This window comes from Oncorhynchus mykiss, chromosome 10, assembly GCF_013265735.2.
Source record: "Oncorhynchus mykiss isolate Arlee chromosome 10, USDA_OmykA_1.1, whole genome shotgun sequence".
Taxonomy (NCBI): domain Eukaryota; kingdom Metazoa; phylum Chordata; class Actinopteri; order Salmoniformes; family Salmonidae; genus Oncorhynchus; species Oncorhynchus mykiss.
The window spans coordinates 45,614,830-45,634,696 of record NC_048574.1 but is presented as its reverse complement, the minus strand read 5'-3'; the positions used below and the strand labels follow the sequence as shown (position 1 = coordinate 45,634,696).

At 42.5% G+C, this 19,867-nt stretch overlaps 2 protein-coding genes across 6 annotated transcripts in view; one reads left to right on the top strand and one right to left on the bottom strand.

Moving 5' to 3' along the window:
• Positions 1-12,533, bottom strand: part of LOC110534042 (voltage-gated potassium channel subunit beta-3) — a 32,748-nt gene extending 20,215 nt beyond the window's left edge. Inside the window, exon 1 of one of the 3 annotated variants that reach the window (XM_036990440.1) lies at positions 11,129-12,533. In XM_036990440.1, coding sequence (XP_036846335.1) covers positions 11,129-11,409 — 281 coding nt within the window. In that variant the 5' untranslated portion in view covers positions 11,410-12,533. Of the gene's footprint in view, positions 1-4,916; positions 5,561-11,128 lie in introns of those variants that run through there. The other 2 variants (XM_036990438.1, XM_036990439.1) reach the window with 2 other exon arrangements.
• On the top strand, positions 5,677-18,823 carry LOC110534045 (proteasome subunit beta type-6). 3 transcript variants are annotated; one of them, XM_036990442.1, is made up of 6 exons: positions 5,677-5,715; positions 16,902-16,969; positions 17,151-17,282; positions 17,494-17,623; positions 17,709-17,853; positions 18,551-18,823. In XM_036990442.1, the coding sequence occupies exons 1-6, from the start codon at positions 5,692-5,694 to the stop codon at positions 18,676-18,678; spliced, it is 627 nt and encodes a 208-aa protein (XP_036846337.1). In that variant the 5' UTR covers positions 5,677-5,691; the 3' UTR covers positions 18,679-18,823. The 3 variants fall into 3 exon arrangements, with proteins under 3 accessions (XP_036846337.1, XP_036846336.1, XP_036846338.1); XM_036990441.1 differs by lacking the exon at positions 5,677-5,715 and adding an exon at positions 16,277-16,431; XM_036990443.1 differs by lacking the exon at positions 5,677-5,715 and adding an exon at positions 16,360-16,475.
• Positions 18,824-19,867: the final 1,044 nt, after the last annotated feature.

The window sequence follows — 19,867 nt, the reverse complement described above, 5'->3', positions numbered from 1 at the left end:
ACAACGACGCCTCTATGCTGTGCCCTTTTGGCCCTGAGGCACAGTCATGCCTGCAGTAATGAACTGTGGCATATGAACACCACTGGAGGCAGGAGTAGAGGGGGCAGAGGTAGAGCGGGCAGCTTGCCACCGGGGGATCTCAGTCGGAGTCGCTATCACTGTGAAAGAAAACATGAAAACAAATATTTGTATTGTATGAGCCTTTTATCATCACATAAAATAAACAGATATGTATTGTATAGAGCAGAGGGAACAGGCACTAAGGTGAAGTGCTGTTCCATTCAACTCCGGCCATTGTTGTGGGCCTGCCCTCCACCGAACAGCACCCAATGGCTATTTCATATGGAAATGGAGAGGAGTAGCAGGCGCATTGGCCATGTGTGTGTTTGCTGTTCTACTCCATTCCATTTGAATAAAAATATATATATATATATATATATATATATATATATATATATATATATATATATACATACATACACATACATATACACACACACACACCCAAACAAACCAACACACACACACACACACACACACACACACACACACACACACACACACACACACACACACACACACACACACACACACACACACACACACACACACACAACCAAACAAACCAACAAACAACACACACAGGTTATGGGTCGTACACATACATACACACACACTAGCCAATGTGTACTTTACACATTTCATCACACATTTCATTGCAAATTGCAACATTTAAAAAAAAAAATATATATATATATATATATATATATTTATATTTCATAAAACGGCATTAGCACTTACCCGTCCAGAAGTATGTCCTGTCCTTGCAGAAACAGCTCCTCAGCTCCTGTTTGAATCATAAAACTCAAAGATTCCTCAAACAAAAAATCTGTCTAACTTTCCCAATCAATCTCTTCTATAATCTGGTGCAAATCTATATACTTAGACTTGGACTTCGCTTTTCCTGATTTATTCGCCATGATGTCTTCAATGAAATCGTTGAAAAAACACTTTTCAAAATACTAATTTCCAAAACATTGCTGTACGTAACAAGCTTGACTGCAACTACTCTGATGGTCAAGGCGAGAATGGAGTTCGTTACGCGTGCGTTTACAAACAAGGAACGGTGGTCCAACCCATATCCATCACATACTGGCGTTTACCTCAGCTCATTGGTTATCTACCCAGCTAGATTTCAAGAAGATCAGTGGTCATTGGGCAGAAATACAGTCAATCAACGAAGCTTCGCTAAAATTATTGGTGCGCAATGAAGTCATTGCTCGTTGTCTTCAAATCAGCTCACTTTGGTCAATACTCCCCGCAAAAAAAACAATCAAGTTTGGCTGTGTTGCAAACATCCAGCGGATTGCACTGAAACCAACCACGACTAGATAAACGATTGTTTACTGTGTGTAATTACGTCGAATGCTCCGTAAAATGTTGATAGAAATGGAATTCACGGCACAAACAGTTTACAAAATGTTTCGATTTAGGCTATAAAAATGGATTTTATCAAAGAAAACGGCACTTCATTTGATCAATGGGACCCTCAGGAAGAGAAATAAGAGCAAGATATCAGAATGTAAGTCATAATTTTACCTTCAGATGTGAATGTGTAAAAACTGTCGTGGAGGAAAATGTTTTTTGTTGTTGATCGCTCTTCTCAAACAAAAGCATGGTATTTGTTCCCAATCACACCAAAGTACGTTCATTTCTAGGAGACAGAACGCGTCTCCTTCCTGAGCGGTATGATGTCTGCGTGGTCCCATGGTGTTCATACTTGCGTTCTATGTTTTGTCCCAACCGACTTGCCAAAACTATAGTTTGTTAACAAGAAATTTGTGAAGTGGTCGAAGAACAAGTTTTAATGACTCCAACCTAAGGGTATGTAAACTGTACTAGTGCCTTTTTTTATGATAATACTGTGGTATTTACTATAGTATTCTACAGTATACTACAACATTCTATAGTAAGTACTACACATGATCGAGGGATACTACAGTATGTAGTATAGTATTCTACAGTATACTACAGTTTGCAGAATTTATAGTAAGGACTTTAGTATTCTATAGTAAACTGTAGTATATATTTTTAATGTGGATTCGGTGCAAGTGCACAGCTCCTCGGGCGATGGCTTCTTCCAAATACAGCTGTGACAAACTGTCACAATACAGACACACACTGAGCGTGCAGTTCACTGGGGCACATCACCCACACGCATACGCACACGCACATACACACCAACGATGACAATAACACACACACACACACACACACACACACACACACACACACACAGGCACTAGTATGCATGCTCACAGGCACACGCCCTCTGCCCTCCTACCACAAATACACCCTCTACTCTACTCCCAACCAACTTCTACTAACAACCTTAACGTCATCAATAACCCTGTTCCCCTGTCACTCTTCCATCAGTGGCTCTTCTAATCCTGGAATCTCTTATATATGAGATGGCTGTTTTGATGAACAATCAGTGATGGATCTGCTCCAACTCAGATCAGCACACTCACACAACTGGAACATACAACTAGACAGAGGCGTTTCATCTCAAACTGGAACGACATCCATGTGATATTTGTACATACCGTATCACTTAAGCAGCACCCAAAGGAACGCTTTAACGCATGAAAGTGCATCACCCAACACCAAAGAAACATGCCCATACATACTAAGGCATGCATAGTCTTTTACAACTGACATTATATTTGAAAGCCAACATTAAACATACACACACATACATTTGAGTCATTTAGCAGATGCTCTTATGAGTCATTTAGCAGACGCTCTTATCCAGAGCGACTTACAGGAGCAACTAGGGTTAAGGGCCTTGCTCCAGGGAACATCGACCGATTTTTCACCTAGTCGGCTTGGGATTAGAACCAGGGACCTTTCGGTTACTGGCCCCACGCTCTTAACCGCTAGGCTACACATAACAGCTTCTCCCAGCTCCTGTGCAGAGAATGCTGCAATGCACCGCAAGTGTTGACTAAGAAGAGGAGCTGAAGGGAGTGTACGAGAGGAAAAAGAGAGAGGGGAGACAGATCACGGGAGGGGTAGAATGGTGGAGAGAGAGGACGAGAGAATTAGAGAGGAGACAGGAAGACAGGAGTGAGAGTAAGAGTGAGAGAGAGAGTGAGAGACAACATTATAGAGAGAAAGAAAAAGACAGACAGACCGACAGAGTTAATGGGAGTGGTGGTCAGTGTTATTTTGCGACCTGCCAAAGAGGAGTCCCTCTCAGCTCTGATGAATGATCTGGCTAATGAGTTAGAATATGCAATTAGGGAACATGCAGAGAAAAGGGAGACGGCGGGAGGAGGGAGGAAGTGAGTTCTCCAACCTCCACCTCCACTCCCCTTTCTCAGCTGTTTCCCTCAGAGTGGATGACGACATGCGGAACGAGAAAGCTCACACAGTCAACACAGGGGAGCTCACTCCAATCACTATCATCACTGTCTGCTGTTTTCCCTACGAGAACTGAAATGAGCCTAGCAGATATTTGTGTGCGGTAACGTCATGTTGTGATGGTGGGACAGTGACACTGATGTTGATTAAGCTTGTTTTGGGCCAGACTGGCATAGTCTTCGCTGTCCATTGTAGTTAGCGAGGGAAAGGGACTTCCTATTCTAAAAGTTCATTTTCAAACTGATTCTCGTGCATAACATTTTAGCGTGTTGTGTGTCAAATGAATGTTTCAGACGAGTAATAAAGAAAACGTTAAAAAAAACAAAAAAACAAGTTCTCTCTGATAAGTAATCGTTGCACGTGGGGCTTAGTGACACTGTTGCCTGGAGGCGGTGGTGGTGGCAGCAGGGTGAATTTGGGGGTGAGTTCTCCGGCAGAGGGAGTCTGGTAAGGACCAGGGATGTCTGCAGCATTGAAACTAACACTGTGGGCACTAGGCACTAGTCACAATGCCATGGCTTTATGGGCTGCGTGCTCATTTCAAAACCAACCCAATGACAGAAACCCACTAATCAGGTTGTTATTCCCTATCCAATTATATCAATATACAGTATGCACAAATGACATAAAACACCACGTCCTGGCATCCCATTTCCTCTTCTGCCTCATTCCCTATTTAAATGGCCTCTTAAATGAAAACCTAATTGCGTGAAGAGAATGGTGTCACGATTGAGCTAAGGGGCATTTTCATTGCCTATCCAGAATAACACGGTGGGACTGTGGATCGGGAATGATTCTTTCCTCTGACGTAGGCAGCTGTCAATCTGTTTAAGGACTACTCACTTCTATCACGCTCCATCTTATTCTGGAACAGGCTAAAAAGGAATACAGATCTGTCTGTTGTATTTCAATATCACAATATGTGACATTTGAAACAGTCCCATTGTTGTTCTTATCTGGTGACGCTAATCCTATCAAATGAATACATATTACTGAATTTCCACTATAACGCTCACAGCTGGATGAATTCTATGCTTATATATATGGTGAGGCTGTTGTGATTTCACACAGTAGCTTACACACACATGTAAAAATAGACATGAGAAACACTAAGAACAAAAACTCCCAGCCACGTAAATGATGTAATCCTAACATAGTTGTTCCCCGTCCACTACAACTCAGGTGTTAATTGAAATGCAATAGCCGGCTGTCTGAGAGGCCCTTCATGGTAAGTGAAAGTGGGGTAACCTGAGTTGCCGTCATGTTCCAGAGAGAGGGCTGTGTCTGAGTCCTTCATGATAATGATCCATCATTTAAGTGGAGGTCAATGAGACTTCATCGCTCTTCAGACACAACATGAAAACTCTCATTCACTCATTGAATCAGATACCCTCCCAATCTGTCTGTGCCACCTCTGTTGGCATGCCCTTTCACTTTCCACCCCAAATATTCAGCAACCCTCCCCGTACCCCTCCCTCCCCCATGCTCACCTGTATTTCATACTGCTGTGGCGCCCTATGGCTTCCTTCATGTGGGCATGGCCCTGGGGAACCGGGCGGGACCCCAACTGCTCCCTGGGCTTGGCTGAGCCATGGGTGTTGTAGTTGCCATTACCCCCTTGGTTGCTCCCTCCACCACCTCCCCCAGGGGGTGGCGCGGTGCGAAGGCCACATAGTCGGTCCTCACTGCGGCTCTTCAGGTTGTGCTCAGTGCAGGCGAAAGAAACCTGCATAGTGACCACTGCCTAGTCTCTGGTTCACTAAATTGGCCCCTGGAGAGTCTCTTTGGGATGCTGCTTAGGGTCTGACTGCAAAATACTAATGTCTGCAAAATTGCTGCTACAAAGTCAAGCTGCTTGTACAGTGAGGATGTCCCTGTCCAGACAAATGCCCAAACAGGGAAGTTTTGTATTTTTGAGCCAGATCCACAGGCGCCGGCAAGAATCCAGGCCCTAACCTGGCACGCAGAGTCAGCGTCTGGTCTGTCTCCGTCTCTCCTCTCCTGTCTGGTGTTGCTCAGTCTCAAGAGGTTTCTAGTGAGAACATTCCTCCCATCATCAGCGGGGAGCTGGTATACAGTGTGGTCCTAGGCTCGTAGTCGGAGGCTGATCAAGCAGTTCCACGGGCTGGGGTAGGCTACCTCTCCAACCGCGCTCTCCACGGCACAGGAGCGCAACAGATTCCTCACTTAAAACAAACCGGCTGATTTGCCTAGTCTTGCAGAGACATCCGGAAAGATCCTGGAGGCGAGGAAGATGCTTGCTATATGTTTTTGCTACAAATTAAAAAGGTAGGGTGGTAAAGCATTCATCAACTTGCTTGTCTCCTCTTCAGCTACAAACTGAGGTTAGTCTATCGTTGTCGAGCCCAGCTAGAGACCCGGGGTGCGGCGCAACAACGACATGAGCTACAGGCATTTTTCTCACACCTCGGGTCGCATTGCATGTTTCGACGCAAACACAACGAATAAAAACCGGGGATGTGCTACATCCCACAGGCTCACAGAATTCAACACGCGCTAAAACACCATGGTCTTCGCATGCACACATCCAATGTCTTTCCTATATCTAACATAGTGCCCGGCCTCACGCAACGACATCGAACTGGTGCAGAAAAGGCAACATCAGCACCGCCAAATGGCGTGCTAATTTCATCCACTTTGAATATTGTCAATTTCATAACTGCTATAATCTCTGTCGGATATCCGTCAGGCTATTCATTTTCCTCATCAAAACAGGATCCCCATGGCATTAGGTTACCATTTCACAGCATAATTGGTGGGCAGCATTGAGACTATCTAATCAAATGCATAAAACGACGCTACTATGTTATTGTGTCCAGCTGTCTCATTTGAGCTGTTGATGATGATGATGGCTAATTGTCTTCAGGATTATAATTCCAATCCCTGGTTCTCATTGCAGAGGCTCCCAAAGTGTTAATCACGACACGTAAAATCGATTATTGGGAGAGGCGCCTCTCTCTCTCTCTCTCTCTCTCTCTCTCTCTCTCTGTGTGTGTGTGTGTGTGTGTGTGTGTGTGTGTGTATAGTTCACGCATTAAACAGAATGGGTGCTTTCTAACACATGCATATAACATACACTATTCTGCATGAATCTATAGCACAATTCAGGGGGGGGGGGGGGGGGGGGGTCGCATGAAAAACATCTAAAATCCCTTTCACTGGTGCATACGCATACACATCGATAAACCTGAACTGCATGGCAGCCTTAAATTCGATACTCAAGAAACACGCACATGCAGGTCTGTTAAGCCACCCCGTTTATTATATAAACCCTACTCACACTCAAGTATATTGACTGAGGATCCCCCCTCCCCCCATTCGTCATGGTATCTCTGTCTGTCACCCTATCTCCTGCTTGTCCCTTCTCCATACTGAAACACAGGCATGCAGTCGAAGGATCTCTTAATTACTTTCACAGTTTATGAGTAAGTGGTACTGTATATTGTGCAGCCTAATACTTTTGGCAGATATGAGTGAATGTGGGGATGGGGATATACAGTGCAATAAGTGAATGGTGGTGACAGCTCTCATTCTGCCTAATTGGCTTTTGAAGGAATCATGACATAAGTCACCGGGTATATGGGCGAGATGGCTGGCTGGCATGCTCTGGGAGATCAAAACAAATCAATGATTCTAAAAGCAATATCACATTTCAGGTAAGACTCAAATGCAGGCGGTGTTGAAGTAACAATGTTTATTACAGCAACAGGGGCAGGCAAACGACAGGTCAAGACAGGCAGAGGTCGATAATCCAGAGTAGTGGGGCAAGGGTACAGGATGGCAGGCAGGCTCAGGATCAGGTCAGGCAGGTGGGCTCAGAGTCAGGACAGGAAAGAGTCAAAACCAGGAGGGTGAGAAAAAGAGAGACTGAGGAAAAGCAGGAGCTGAGACAACATGCTGGTTGACTTGACAAACAAGACAAATTGGCAACAGAAAAACAGAGAACACAGGTATAAATACACAGGGGATAATGGGAAAGATGAGCGACACCTGGAGGGGGGTGGAGACAAGCATAAGGACAGGTATAAAAGATCAGGGCGTGACAAGAAAACCAAAAGCTCTTGCATTTACCTGTGAGATTTACTCACATTTAGTTCATGAAATAAAATGTGCCATCACAATATCCCATAAGAAACAACATTTAATATACAGTTGTGTGAAATACATGCTTCTTCTTCACTGCTCAATTGTGTTTGCAGAATCGTGTATAATAACATAATTGTAAAGCTGTTGTATATGGGAGTGCATGACCGTGGCCTTCTGGCATTGCTTGCAAATGAGCAAGTGTCCCCAAACTACAGGGATGAACCCGTGTTCTATTGATAACACCAGGCGACTGTCTACGGGTTCCCACTGACCAGCGCCAACCAATCACACAGTGATAGCTCGGTTCAGCGAGCCAATCAATGAGCAGTGCATATGTGCAGTGAGAGGAGATAATCTGTTCATTGCTCAGAGACGAGGGTGAAGTCCAAAGTAACCAGATGCATGAATGTAGCCTGCTAATATACTAGAGAGCTATCTCAGCTCCAAGAAACTGAATCGCACAGCCTTTCATAGCTGCACAATGACATTTTACATCATATTGTGGAATCTTTAAGCAGGAGAGTTGGGATGATGATGTGTAACTATAGAATGGAAATTAATTGTTTATTTTTATTTGATTTATTTCACCTTTATTTAACCAGGTAGGCTAGTTGAGAACAAGTTCTCATTTACAACTGCGACCTTGCCAAGATAAAGCATAGCAGTGTGAACAGACAACAACACAGAGTTACACATGGAGTAAACAATAAACAGGTCAATAACACAGTAGGAAAAACAATAAAGAGTCTATATACATTGTGTGCAAAAGGCACGAGGAGGTAGGCGAATAATTACAAATAATAACAATAACAAGAACAAAATAAAGAAGAAATATGCATTGGAGAGTTCGTAAAGGTAAAGGAATAAGTAAATGTCAGCTTTTTTCCAATATCTTTTTTTGGTGTGCTGCAGAGTGTTTGATTTAGCCTATTGGGTTTTCAGGACCAGTGATTATGTGAGGGTTACACTGGGAGAGCATAACTGTACTCAATTCAGCACCATAGCCAAATGTTTTTTTTTTATATATATTTTAAAAAACGTTATCTTTTTTTTAAAAATAAAAACATCAAAAACATAAAACGAAGTGAATTCACAATTCAGATATTCTTCTGCGACCGCTAGGGGGAAATGCAGTTCAATCTAAATCAGGACTGCCCTGGCTACCTACCGGTCGTCACTAGTTACCACAGCCATAAAGCCCGCATGGCCAAATTTCTACAATTTCTCTTCAAGTGATTTTAAACCTAAACATAACCACACTGCTAACCTCATGCCTAACCGTAAACTTAAATTAAACTTTGTTTGACTTTGTGTCCGAGTTAACTAGTAAAAACCAGAGCGCACAGAAAAGTAGCCTAAATTGATACTGTTATTTCAAAACGTCTAAAACTACGAATAGAGAGAGACTGTCAACGAAAACAACAAAAAGCTGCAGTTTTTATGAGTGAGTTCTTGTCAGCACTGTCAACACTTTTTATTCAACACTTTTTTGAATGAGTAGCAAAGTGTATTCAGTTGTGTAAAGTACTTAAGTAAAAATACTTGAAAATTCTACTTTAATAGTTGTTGGGGGTATCTGCACTTTACTTGACTATTTATATTTTTTACATGTATGTACTTTTTACTCCCTACATTTTCCATGACACCCAGAAGTACTCGTTACACTTTGAATACTTTGCAGGACATGAAAGGGGTCTAATTCACACACTTATCAAGAGAACATCCCTGGTCATCCCTACTGCCTCTGATCTGTCGGACTCACTAAACACATGCTTCGTTTTTAAATTATGTGTGAGAGTTGGTGTGCCCCAGCTATCCAATTAAAAAAAAAACAAGAAAATGGTGCCATCTGGTTTGCTTAATATAAGGAATGTAAAATGGTTTAGAATTTTACTTCTAACACTTAAGTATATTTAAGTAATTACATTTACTTTTGATACTTAAGAATATTTCAAATATATACTTTTAGACTTTTACTAAAGTAGTTATTTACTGGGTGACTTTCACTATTATTTGAGTCATTTTCTCTTAAGGTATTTTAACTTTTACTCAAGTATGACAATTTGGTATTTTTTCCACCCCTAATCAGTGGTTCCCAAACTTTTCCGGTTACTGTAGGCCTACAACCAAAACTGAAAATTGTGCATCGATAGGCTTGCATTGTTATTATTAGCGGCTGTGTCTTTTTTAAATCGATGAATATTTCACTTTCTCTGGTCATAGGAGTAACAACATGAATTTGTGCATGAGGCAGAAATAATGCGGTGTGACTCGAGTTTAGCCATCAACTTTGTGGCTGTGGTAACTAGTGGAAACCGTCTACCAGTCACCTTACTGCTGTCATTTTTTTCTAAACGTGAATTAACAATGTCGAGACCTGCTCCCTGCCTGTTTCATTACATCGGTGTCAGAAGTGATCGGACCTTGCATCCACAACAGTGCGTGTGCTTGTCCGGTGAGCCCGTTCCTGTAAAACGTAGAGTCGCAAGATAGCGCGAGGACGCGCTCTTTCAAAGTAAGGGTTCGAGACCTGCTCCCTGCTTCTTTCATTACAATACATTTGAATGCCTGTAAAATCACGCAGTTTTCAATGGACCCTGTCAAGCTGAGGGTATAATAGGCTAGAAATTGGTAGTTGTTGGCTAAAAAGAGGATGACAGAAAATGTGACAGGCGGCTCTCATCCTACTAACAGTAACATGATTAGACTGTCATGCACAAACATACAATTTTACAGCCAGAAATATTCTGCATACAACCATATTTTACACCATCTGTGTGTAAAATCCTGTTGTGCAGGACATGCCGGCATTCTGTTGGTCTCTAGTGGGGGAAATGTGTAACTGCAAGGTGACAATTTCTCAAAAGCAGCTCATCTGTCACCATCTTTTAGGTCATACAAATACTCTCCTAGTGATGATAAACACCTGGGTTCTGGAATAGAAAAACAACACACACACCAACAATAGGCCATTCAAAGTGACAACTCCATGCCCAAAATTTCATTTTAAAACAGCCAGTGGATTATTCACAGATGGCAGGAGTAATGAGGTCAGACTGTGCCCCTCTCTGTCTCTCTCCCAAAGCCTGATGTTTTGATTTGTCTCAACCTACACCCTATGCCCTCCTCTCTCTTATAAGAACATAATCCCATCCCATCTTTCTCAGAATTCATTTGATTATGTGTGTGTGAAATCAGAAAGCTTCCACTACACTAGGAAATCAGATTTAAAACACATTTCTAAAGAAATCTATTCTCATAGTTAACGGAGTGATTGAATCTGAGAAAGTGCACTCCTAAATCAGGACAGGACATACAAGGTGTTAAAAGGATATGACTATGTTTTGTACCATTAAACATTTGACTATGTATCACTCAATGCAGTGAGAGTGGGGCTACACTCTTTCTTTCTTTCGTTCTTTCTTTCTTTCTTTCTTTCTTTCTTTCTTTCTTTCTTTCTTTCTTTCTTTCTTTCTTTCTTTCTTTCTTTCTTTCTTTCTTTCTTTCTTTCTTTAACTCTCTCTCTCTCTCTCTCTCTCTCTCTCTCTCTCTCTCTCTCTCTCTCTCTCTCTCTCTCTCCCTCCCTCTCACTCACCTGTATATCATGGCACTGCGTTCAGCCTCACAGTCAGTCAGGGAGATTGCACATTCTCTGAGGTACAGTTCCAGTCTGCGTTTCTCCACCAGCCTGTGGGCGGCCTCCAGGATCTGGGTGGCCATCTCTGACTCACTCCTCTGCTGGGCTCTCCTGGACCCTCTCTTGGCTGTTGTGCCCCCAGCGGATGACGAAGATTTGGGCTTCTTGCTGATGCCATACAGGTCCTCCACCGAAAACTTCCCACCCTTGCCACCGCCACCCCTGCCTCCAGCAAACATGACTGATAAAAGTATTTTGACTGAGGTGAAATTGACTTAGCAAATCTGACTTTCTTACTTGTTGCCTTGCAAGTCCTCTTTCTTTTGCATTCATGTGACCAAAAAGTAGACTGGAGACTGAATCCTTGATGATACAGATGTGTTATTAATGCAAAAGAATAACAACAAAAAGTTTGTACGTAAACCAGTGTCACTGTTACAGATCTGATCCTTCACATGCAAGGTTTAGACAAGTAGGATATGATTGAAGACAGAATATATATTTTTTTAAAGTATTCACTGGTCCCGCTTATTCAAAACACCTGTGAAACGTCAACAAGTCTTGACTTCTTTTTTCAGATGTCTTTCGCTCCACGGGGAGTTGAGATGTAGCAGGGTGTTGCGTTCCCTCCTCCAAGAGGCGTACGTAACAATCCAGAATCCAGCTAAATGAATCCTAAAGGGACAACAACATCCAAACACTGGGAAAACAGATCCAAGAGAGATGGACTGATGAGCATTGCTTATTTTGCTGAAGATGGACAGAAACAGCCATCTGAATCTTTATCTCCCTCTCAGATGAGGGACAGAGGGGGATTTATGTTGAAGACCCACCAGTTTACAGTTGCCCAGATTAGCAGGAGACCCAGATGAAGCAAAATAAGAGAGGACCGGGAGACAGGGAGACCAAACCCCTCTACTTACACATCAATCAGCTGTAGTCCCATTTTGAGGTCAAATCTTTATCTCCAGCTCTGGAGATTACAGCCATGTCAATAGCAGCTCAGCCAAGGAGTCTAGAGATCTGTTCTCTGACCTTTTCCTGGGGCATTGACAACCTCAGACTCTTTCACTAGTGTAAAAAAAACAGTCAATTGATTCCAAAATCATTTCAGATATTATCCACCTCGTGAATAGCAGATGTGTTATAACAACCGAGGTTCATGCTCTCCGGCTTCCATTGGCTTCTAGAGCGAAAGGGTGGCTTCCAGCCAGCAGCTGGCACAGGCGTCTGACCAGCGGTGAGTGTTATTGGCAGCTGCTGGGCTAGTGTTCTGGCTGAGCCCCAGCCCGCTCTGGTTTTTCACACGATCCCTTTAGGAGAGCTCTATGAGAGAACATCTCCTCTCCTCATTGGAGAAAAGCCTCTTATGGGCTGCCACTCCATCTCTCACTGCTTAAGTAGGACAGTATGAAGTGGGCTCCTCTGTCTGTCCATCTCCCAGAGACTATTTGGGAAGGAGTGAGAGAAAAGAGGAAGAGGATAAAAGTAAGAGACATATGTAAAGAAGTAGAAAGAGAAAAATGTGTGCAACTCATGAACATTCAGAGCAACACACAGTAGGACCGCTAGGTCTCGAAGAATGGGGCCTTAACCAAATTTGTTTCTGAGAAACCAGACTGTAAGTAATGACAGAAAATGATGACTCATCTCAATCAGCCTGTCAAGGCTACAACCCCCCGCCCACTGTCCTAGGAGACATTTGTGGATCCCTAGTCCGGAGCCCTCGTAGAACGCTCAAGTTTTACAGAACAAATTTCCACAGCAAAACAGCCTGACTTTTACTTTATATATTTTGCTATTCTAAACTAAAGAAAACATGTTTACTCCTAATGTGCATGCGGTTTGAAAAATCCATTCTCCACCTATATGGTGACACAGCAATTGACTGTCAAAGTTGAATCTTGAAGTAATCATGGTCATAAGGAATCTGGAACTCTGATTGAATACAACGGGGGGTCTGACTGATGACAGCTTTTGGATGCATGAATGAATGAGCGGACATCGGTGCAGATAAACTCATGGATTCCCTGAAAGCTCATTGACTCTCCAAGAACCCATTCAGTTGTTGTAGTGGATTTATCAGTAGGTCTACTTTCATCAGTTTGTCTTGTGGAGGCGGCAGTAGGGACTATTTCGATGCTGTGTTACTCCTGGTCTATGCTGTGTTACTCCTGGTTTATACTGTGTTACTCCTGGCCTATGCTGTGTTACACCTGGTTTATGCTGTGTTACTCCTGGTTTATGCTGTGTTACTCATTGTTTATGCTGCAGTGTCTTCTAGGAGTGGCGATTATCTGAGATTAATCTTCTCTAAGCACTCCTTTTGATTGACTAAAATCCCACTGGCAGTTGGCTAAGGCCAATCTCTCTCTTTGAAAGAGATTGAAAATGACAGACCCCAAGATTCTCCAACATCTAGGCACCTTATAGTTTGGGCAACCATGGTTACCAAGAGTGCGGGAGAGTCAGGGTGTACACATTACTAGGGTGGCCTTTATTCTCCTCCAGTACCTCCAGGAGTGCAGTTCAGTACATTTCAGGTGATGTTTCATATGAGTTTGACCTAAAACATAATTTTATTCAGGGCCTGTCTTTCTGTCTTGACCTATGCCTCAAGGCATTTACACAGAGGAAGAGGTCAGTCGGTGTGGACAACTGACACATTTTATTTTGCAAACACAACTATTATTTTTCTGATAAAAGTAAAAGTAATGAATTCAAAACATTTTTTTTTTTAAATGAATGGTCAGAATAAATGGTCAGGACACTATTGGTCACTTTATCTTCTGCAGTCAGATGTTCTATTATAGTATTCCCCATCTACACACTATCCCTACTGAAGCTCACTCAACAAAAAGTAGGAGCTGATCGTGGACTACAGGAGACAGCGGGGAAAGCAGCCCCCATCCACATCGACGGGGTCACAGTAGAGAGGGTGAAAAGCTTAAAGTTCCTCCGTGTGCACATCACTGACGACCTGAAATGGTCCCTTCACACAGACACAACCTCAGGATGATGAAGAAATTCAGCTTGGCCCCTAAGACCCTCACAAACTTCTACAGGTGCACCATTGAGAGCATCCTGACGGGCTGCATCACCACCTGGTATGGCAATTGCACCGCCCACAACCGCAGGGCTCTACAGAGGGTGGTGTGGTCAGCCCATCGCATCATCGGGGGCACACTGCCTGCCCTCCAGGACATCAACAGAACTCTGTGTCACAGGAAGGCCAAGAAGATCATCAAGGACCTCAGCCACCCTAGCCAAGGCCTGTTCACCCCGCTACCATCTAGGAGGAGACAGTAGAGGTGCATCACAGCTGGGACCGAGAGACTTAGCTTCTATCTCCAGGCCATCAGACTGTAAAACAGTTACCACTAGCCGACCTCCGCCCAGTACCCTGCCCTGAACCTTAGTCACTGTTACTAGCTGGCTACCACCCGGTACTCGACCCTGCACCTTACCGAGACTGCTTTTCCCTATCTACAGTCATTGAACACTGATCACTTTAAAAATGTTTACATACTGTTTTGCCCTCTTTTATATGCATATACTGGTCTCTATTATTGGCTCATCCTTTATAACTACTGCTGTACACACTTTTTCTATTAATATACTGTCTATACTCACCATTATATATATATATATATATATATATATATATATATATATATATATATATATATATATATATATATATATAGTACCAGTCAAAAGTTTGGACACATCTACTCATTCAATGGTTATTCTTATTTTTTTACTATTTTCTACATTGTAGAATAATAGTGAAGACATCAAAACTATGAAATAACACATATGGAATGATGTTGTCGACAAAAAAGTGTTAAACAAATCAAAATATATTTTATATTTTATATTCTTCAAATAGCCACCCTTTGCCTTATTTTTTCTCATCAGCCGTGTCTTTGTGAGTTGGTGAATGGAGTAGGTGAACGGATGATCTCCGAATGTGTGGTTACCACCATGAAGCATGGATGAGGAAATGTGATGGTGTGGGGGTGCTTTGCTGGTGACACTGTCAGTAATTAATTTAGAATTCAAGGCACACTTAACCAGCATTCTGCAGTGATATGCCATCCCATCTGGTTGCGCTTAGTGGTACTATCATTTGTTTTTCAAAAGGACAATGACCCAACACATCTCCAGGCTGTGTAAGGGCTATTTGACCAAGAAGGAGAGTAATGGAGTCCTGCCATAAGATGACCTGGCCTCCACAATCAACCCACCTCAACCCAATTGAGATGGTTTGGGATGACTGCAGAGAGAAGGAAAGGCAGCCAACAAGTGCTCAGAATATGTGGGAACTCCTTCAAGACTGTTGGAAAATCATTCCAGGTGAAGCTGGTTGAGAGAATGCCAAGAGTGTGCAAAGCTGTCATCAAGGCAAAGGGTGGCTACTTTGAAGAATTTCAAATCTAAAATATATTTAGATTTGTTTAACACCTTTTTGTTTACAACATTATTCCATATGTGTTATTTCATAGTTTTGATGTCTTCACTATTATTCTGCAATTTATAAATAGTAAAAATAAAGAAAAGGTGTGTCCAAACTTTTGACTGGTACTGTATATACAGCGAAATGCTTGTGTTTCTAGTGCCAACAGTGCAGTAATACCTAGCAATACAAAACAATATGCAGATAATTGGAAAAGTAAAAAGAAAGAAATATCAGAATGAGCAATGTCTGAGTCTGGAATATATATATATATGCGATAACATCTGCAAATGTGTGGACGCTTTTCCCCGGTCCCACATGAATCACACTACATGTTTTTAACCACCAACCCAATCAATAGCAAAAGTACTGGAGCAAAATTCAACCTCCCCCCTAAGGAATAACTTAAAGCAGATCCAATACCAAAGAGTGCTTCTGTTTGAAATATTCTTACTGAGAATATTGTTTTGACAATTCCCTTCTTATCATGTTATTAAAGCCTAAAATAATACTTCTAGTAAGTCTGGCATTTGACCTTGTCATAGATAGTCCAATCATTATCTATCAGTGTCTATCACCAAGAACCCCCACCCCTGGAGTTTATGTAACGTTACTCATGCAATTCAGAAGGTGGCGATATTCAGCACAACAGAATATGTTAAACTAAACCTGTCCACCAGCAAAGAAGAGCATTATTTAACTGTTCAAGATGGCTGCGTACATGTCAGCGGGCCGTTCTGAAAATGCTTTTAGTACACATGATTTTGTACCAGAATGGGCACAAGAAGAAGTTAGCACTGGGGTGAGGAAATTGAATATAGCACCGTTCATCTTACATATCTTTAAGTGAGTTGCCCAAGCTGAACGCCAGGCCGTTTAGTGGCTTAGCTAACAATGAGACCGCAGAAGCGCTCGTCTATGTAAAGTTAGTTAGCTAGTCACAGCATTTAACAGATCTTGCCTGGAAACCCGACGTTGAATTGCATTGTCGGGAAGAAATTAGCGTTTGCGCTCACGACCTCAACAAGCCAGAAGGTTGAATACAATGGCATGTTAACGTACTTTGCCGGTTGTCGGTGTGGTAGGAATGTGAGACAATGCATCCACAGGAAAGTAGAATTACATGTCAATTCAACGTCTGGTTTCCAGGCAATGCTAGATCATGAAGTTGCTAGCCAGTTAGCCATTGTTCTCTTCTACATAGCTAATGTCACTGAGATTATTGCCCCCAAATAAAGCGATAGAGTGCTGATTCTTCATGTCTATTTGCAGACAACCATAATGGCAGTGGAGTTTGATGGAGGGGTTGTGATTGGTGCTGACTCCCGAACAACAACAGGGTGAGTTACTTTATATCAAGCAGCTAAATGTTGGTCTCTTGCTGGCTTCCTGATCTAGGTAATAGCAATACTAGCTGACTGATTAATAAGTTGGCCTCTTTTCCACACAAAAAAATCGTAATGTGCACTTACAGCCAGTACAGCCTAAGTCACAATCCTTCTCTTTTGCATCTGTTTGTAGCGCTTACATTGCCAATCGAGTTACTGACAAGTTGACTCCCATTCACGACCACATCTTCTGCTGCCGCTCTGGGTCTGCAGCTGACACACAGGCTGTTGCTGATGCAGTCACCTACCAGCTGGGCTTTCACAGGTAACACCGTAGGGCCTAGGTTGTATGACTTAAAAAAAAAAAACTTTAAAATAATTGGTTACTTCAACATTGACAAATACCTCTACACTAAAATAACTCCTCAGAGCACAGCAATAGTGTGTCTCTCGATACCACTCAAAAATATTGTCTCAAGCGTGTCTGATTCTACATTTATTCACCATTAAATATAACTTCTCTGGACCTGCTGTAGTATTGAGCTGGATGAGCCTCCACTTGTGCAAACGGCAGCAAACCTCTTCCAGCAGATGTGCTACAGATACAGAGAGGAGCTGATGGCTGGCATCATTGTGGCTGGCTGGGACAAAAGAAGGGGTGGACAGGTGAATTCCCAGCATCTGTATTTGGATCATATACTCTAACCACTTTCCCCTACTGTCTCAAAGAATTGTTGTGACTCTTCCCCAGGTGTACACAGTCCCAATGGGAGGGATGATAGTGAGGCAACCAGTGTCAGTAGGGGGTTCTGGTAGCTCCTACATCTATGGCTTCATGGATTCTAACTACAAGCCTGGAATGACCAAGGAAGAGTGCCTTCACTTCTGTACCCAGGGTGAGTAAGGCCAGTGTTTGACAGTCCCGTGTATTCAGTTGGTAGAGCATGCAGCGCCAGGGTTGTGGGTTTGATTCCCGCGAGGAACCAGTACAAAAAAAATATTAAAGTATGCACTCAAGATCGCTCTGGATAAGTGGAGCTGCTAAATGACTCACTACTGCAAGTCGCTCTGGATAAGTGGAGCTGCTAAATGACTCACTACTGCAAGTCGCTCTGGATAAGTGGAGCTGCTAAATGACTCACTACTGCAAGTCCCTCTGGATAAGTGGAGCTGCTAAATGACTCACTACTGCAAGTCTCTGGATAAGAGGAGCTGCTAAAAATGATCAATAGTGTGGGGTAATTCTGGTCCTGGAGAGCCGCAGTGTGTGCAGGCTTTTGTTCAAGCCCTGCAGTAACAAAGCTGATTGAAATATGCCTACTAGTGGTGTTTTAAATCGAACACCCTGATTACACGACGAGTTGATTCATTTGAGTCAGTTGTGCTTGAAAAAATGCCTGCACACACACCAGTCCCTGTAACCCACCTCTGCTCTTCACAATGTCATTCGGTTGTTTCAAATCTCTTCAGCTACTGCTTTTCTAATCTCTTTTCACTCATGAATCATGACCACTGAATTGGAAAAACACTAAATAGTTGAATATGTGACGTGACGGGACACAGGCTGTGTTGTTAATATCCCTCTCCGTACAGCCCTGGCGCTTGCCATGGAGCGGGATGGTTCTAGTGGAGGAGTGGCCCGTCTGGCAGCCATCACAGAGGAGGGCCTGGAGAGACGGGTTGTTTTGGGACACCAGCTGCCCAAATTCTCCAACACCTAGACAAGGAGCAGAGGGAAGTTGCTGTGCAGACAATGCCCCCCCCCCCCCCCCCCTTCAAGTCCATTCACATAACCTTTAAAACCTAGTCCAGTGTTGTTTTTATAAAGTAAAATCTGGTTGTAATAAATAAATACTGAAACGTGAATACATTTGTGTTCTCATGTCTGTTCCCTATTTGATATTATTTCCTGGAAATGAAGTGGAACTTCACACGATATGCTATGAAGGATAACAGGAAAAACGTTTCTTATATGGGATAAAACTCGGACTGTACAGATTAACACAGTACAGTTGGGCAGAGAACTCTCTTGGTGATAGTGGATCAGTAGACTGAGAATTGACCTTGGAGCATGTTTGAGAAAGAGTGAGTCAGTAAATGAGTAAGGACTGTAATATACTGGAGGCAAGTGTGTGTGTGTGTGTGTGTACATGTTAGAGTAAAAAAAGAGAGACTTGAGAGAACGCCCCAGCACACTACAAGGGCATTCATCTGGAATGGAACTAGTTTATTCAGTCCAAATATGGGATGTTTTGTCATTTAACCTAAAATTTGTCAGAAGAACATTGCAGATTAGACAAACATAAAAGGAAAGGTAGCTATGTCTGAAAGGTTACATTGTGTTCACATTAGGCATACACTTGCACACAAAAAAATTGCACATTTCCATGTGTGATCATTGAAGACATCTTTCAGAGTCCATAGCTAGGTTTACATCCAATTGGTGACAGATTTTCATGCAAATATTAAAAGACATATGTAAAGAAAATATGCTAATTTGCCCGTCAGTGGTGTTTCCTCAACGTACTTTTGCGGTTAAAAGTCAGTGCGTGACGTAGCCTACGTAGTGCAAAAAATATATTTTTCTGCTTTAATTTTCAGGTACTGAATAAAAATCGCATTTTCAACTCTACGGATAGTTTTGCCACAAATTGATGCATTAAATAGCAAACTCTTGTCTTGGCTCTTGCGCTCTAACCAATAGCTCGCAGATAGTGAGGTAGGCTAGTCTACATATTTAAGGATAATGGCGATAATAATTTTATTTGTCAAGCATCGATCATGTCACCAGAAAAAGATTATCTTTATTTATTGGAAAGGAGCATCAATATCACCTTTCACTTTCACCACCACGTGAATCATCATTTATAGTGGGAGAAACACACACCATATCATAGCGTGACTCCAAAG

Excerpts from the sequence above, each read along its gene's own strand:
- LOC110534045 (XM_036990441.1), top strand. The coding sequence starts at position 16,339 with ATGGCTGCGTACATGTCAGCGGGCCGTTCTGAAAATGCTTTTAGTACA. Across the intron at positions 17,283-17,493 it reads TACCAGCTGGGCTTTCACAG|TATTGAGCTGGATGAGCCTC; the intron begins GTAACACCGTAG and ends GACCTGCTGTAG. Across the intron at positions 17,854-18,550 it reads CCTTCACTTCTGTACCCAGG|CCCTGGCGCTTGCCATGGAG; the intron begins GTGAGTAAGGCC and ends CTCTCCGTACAG.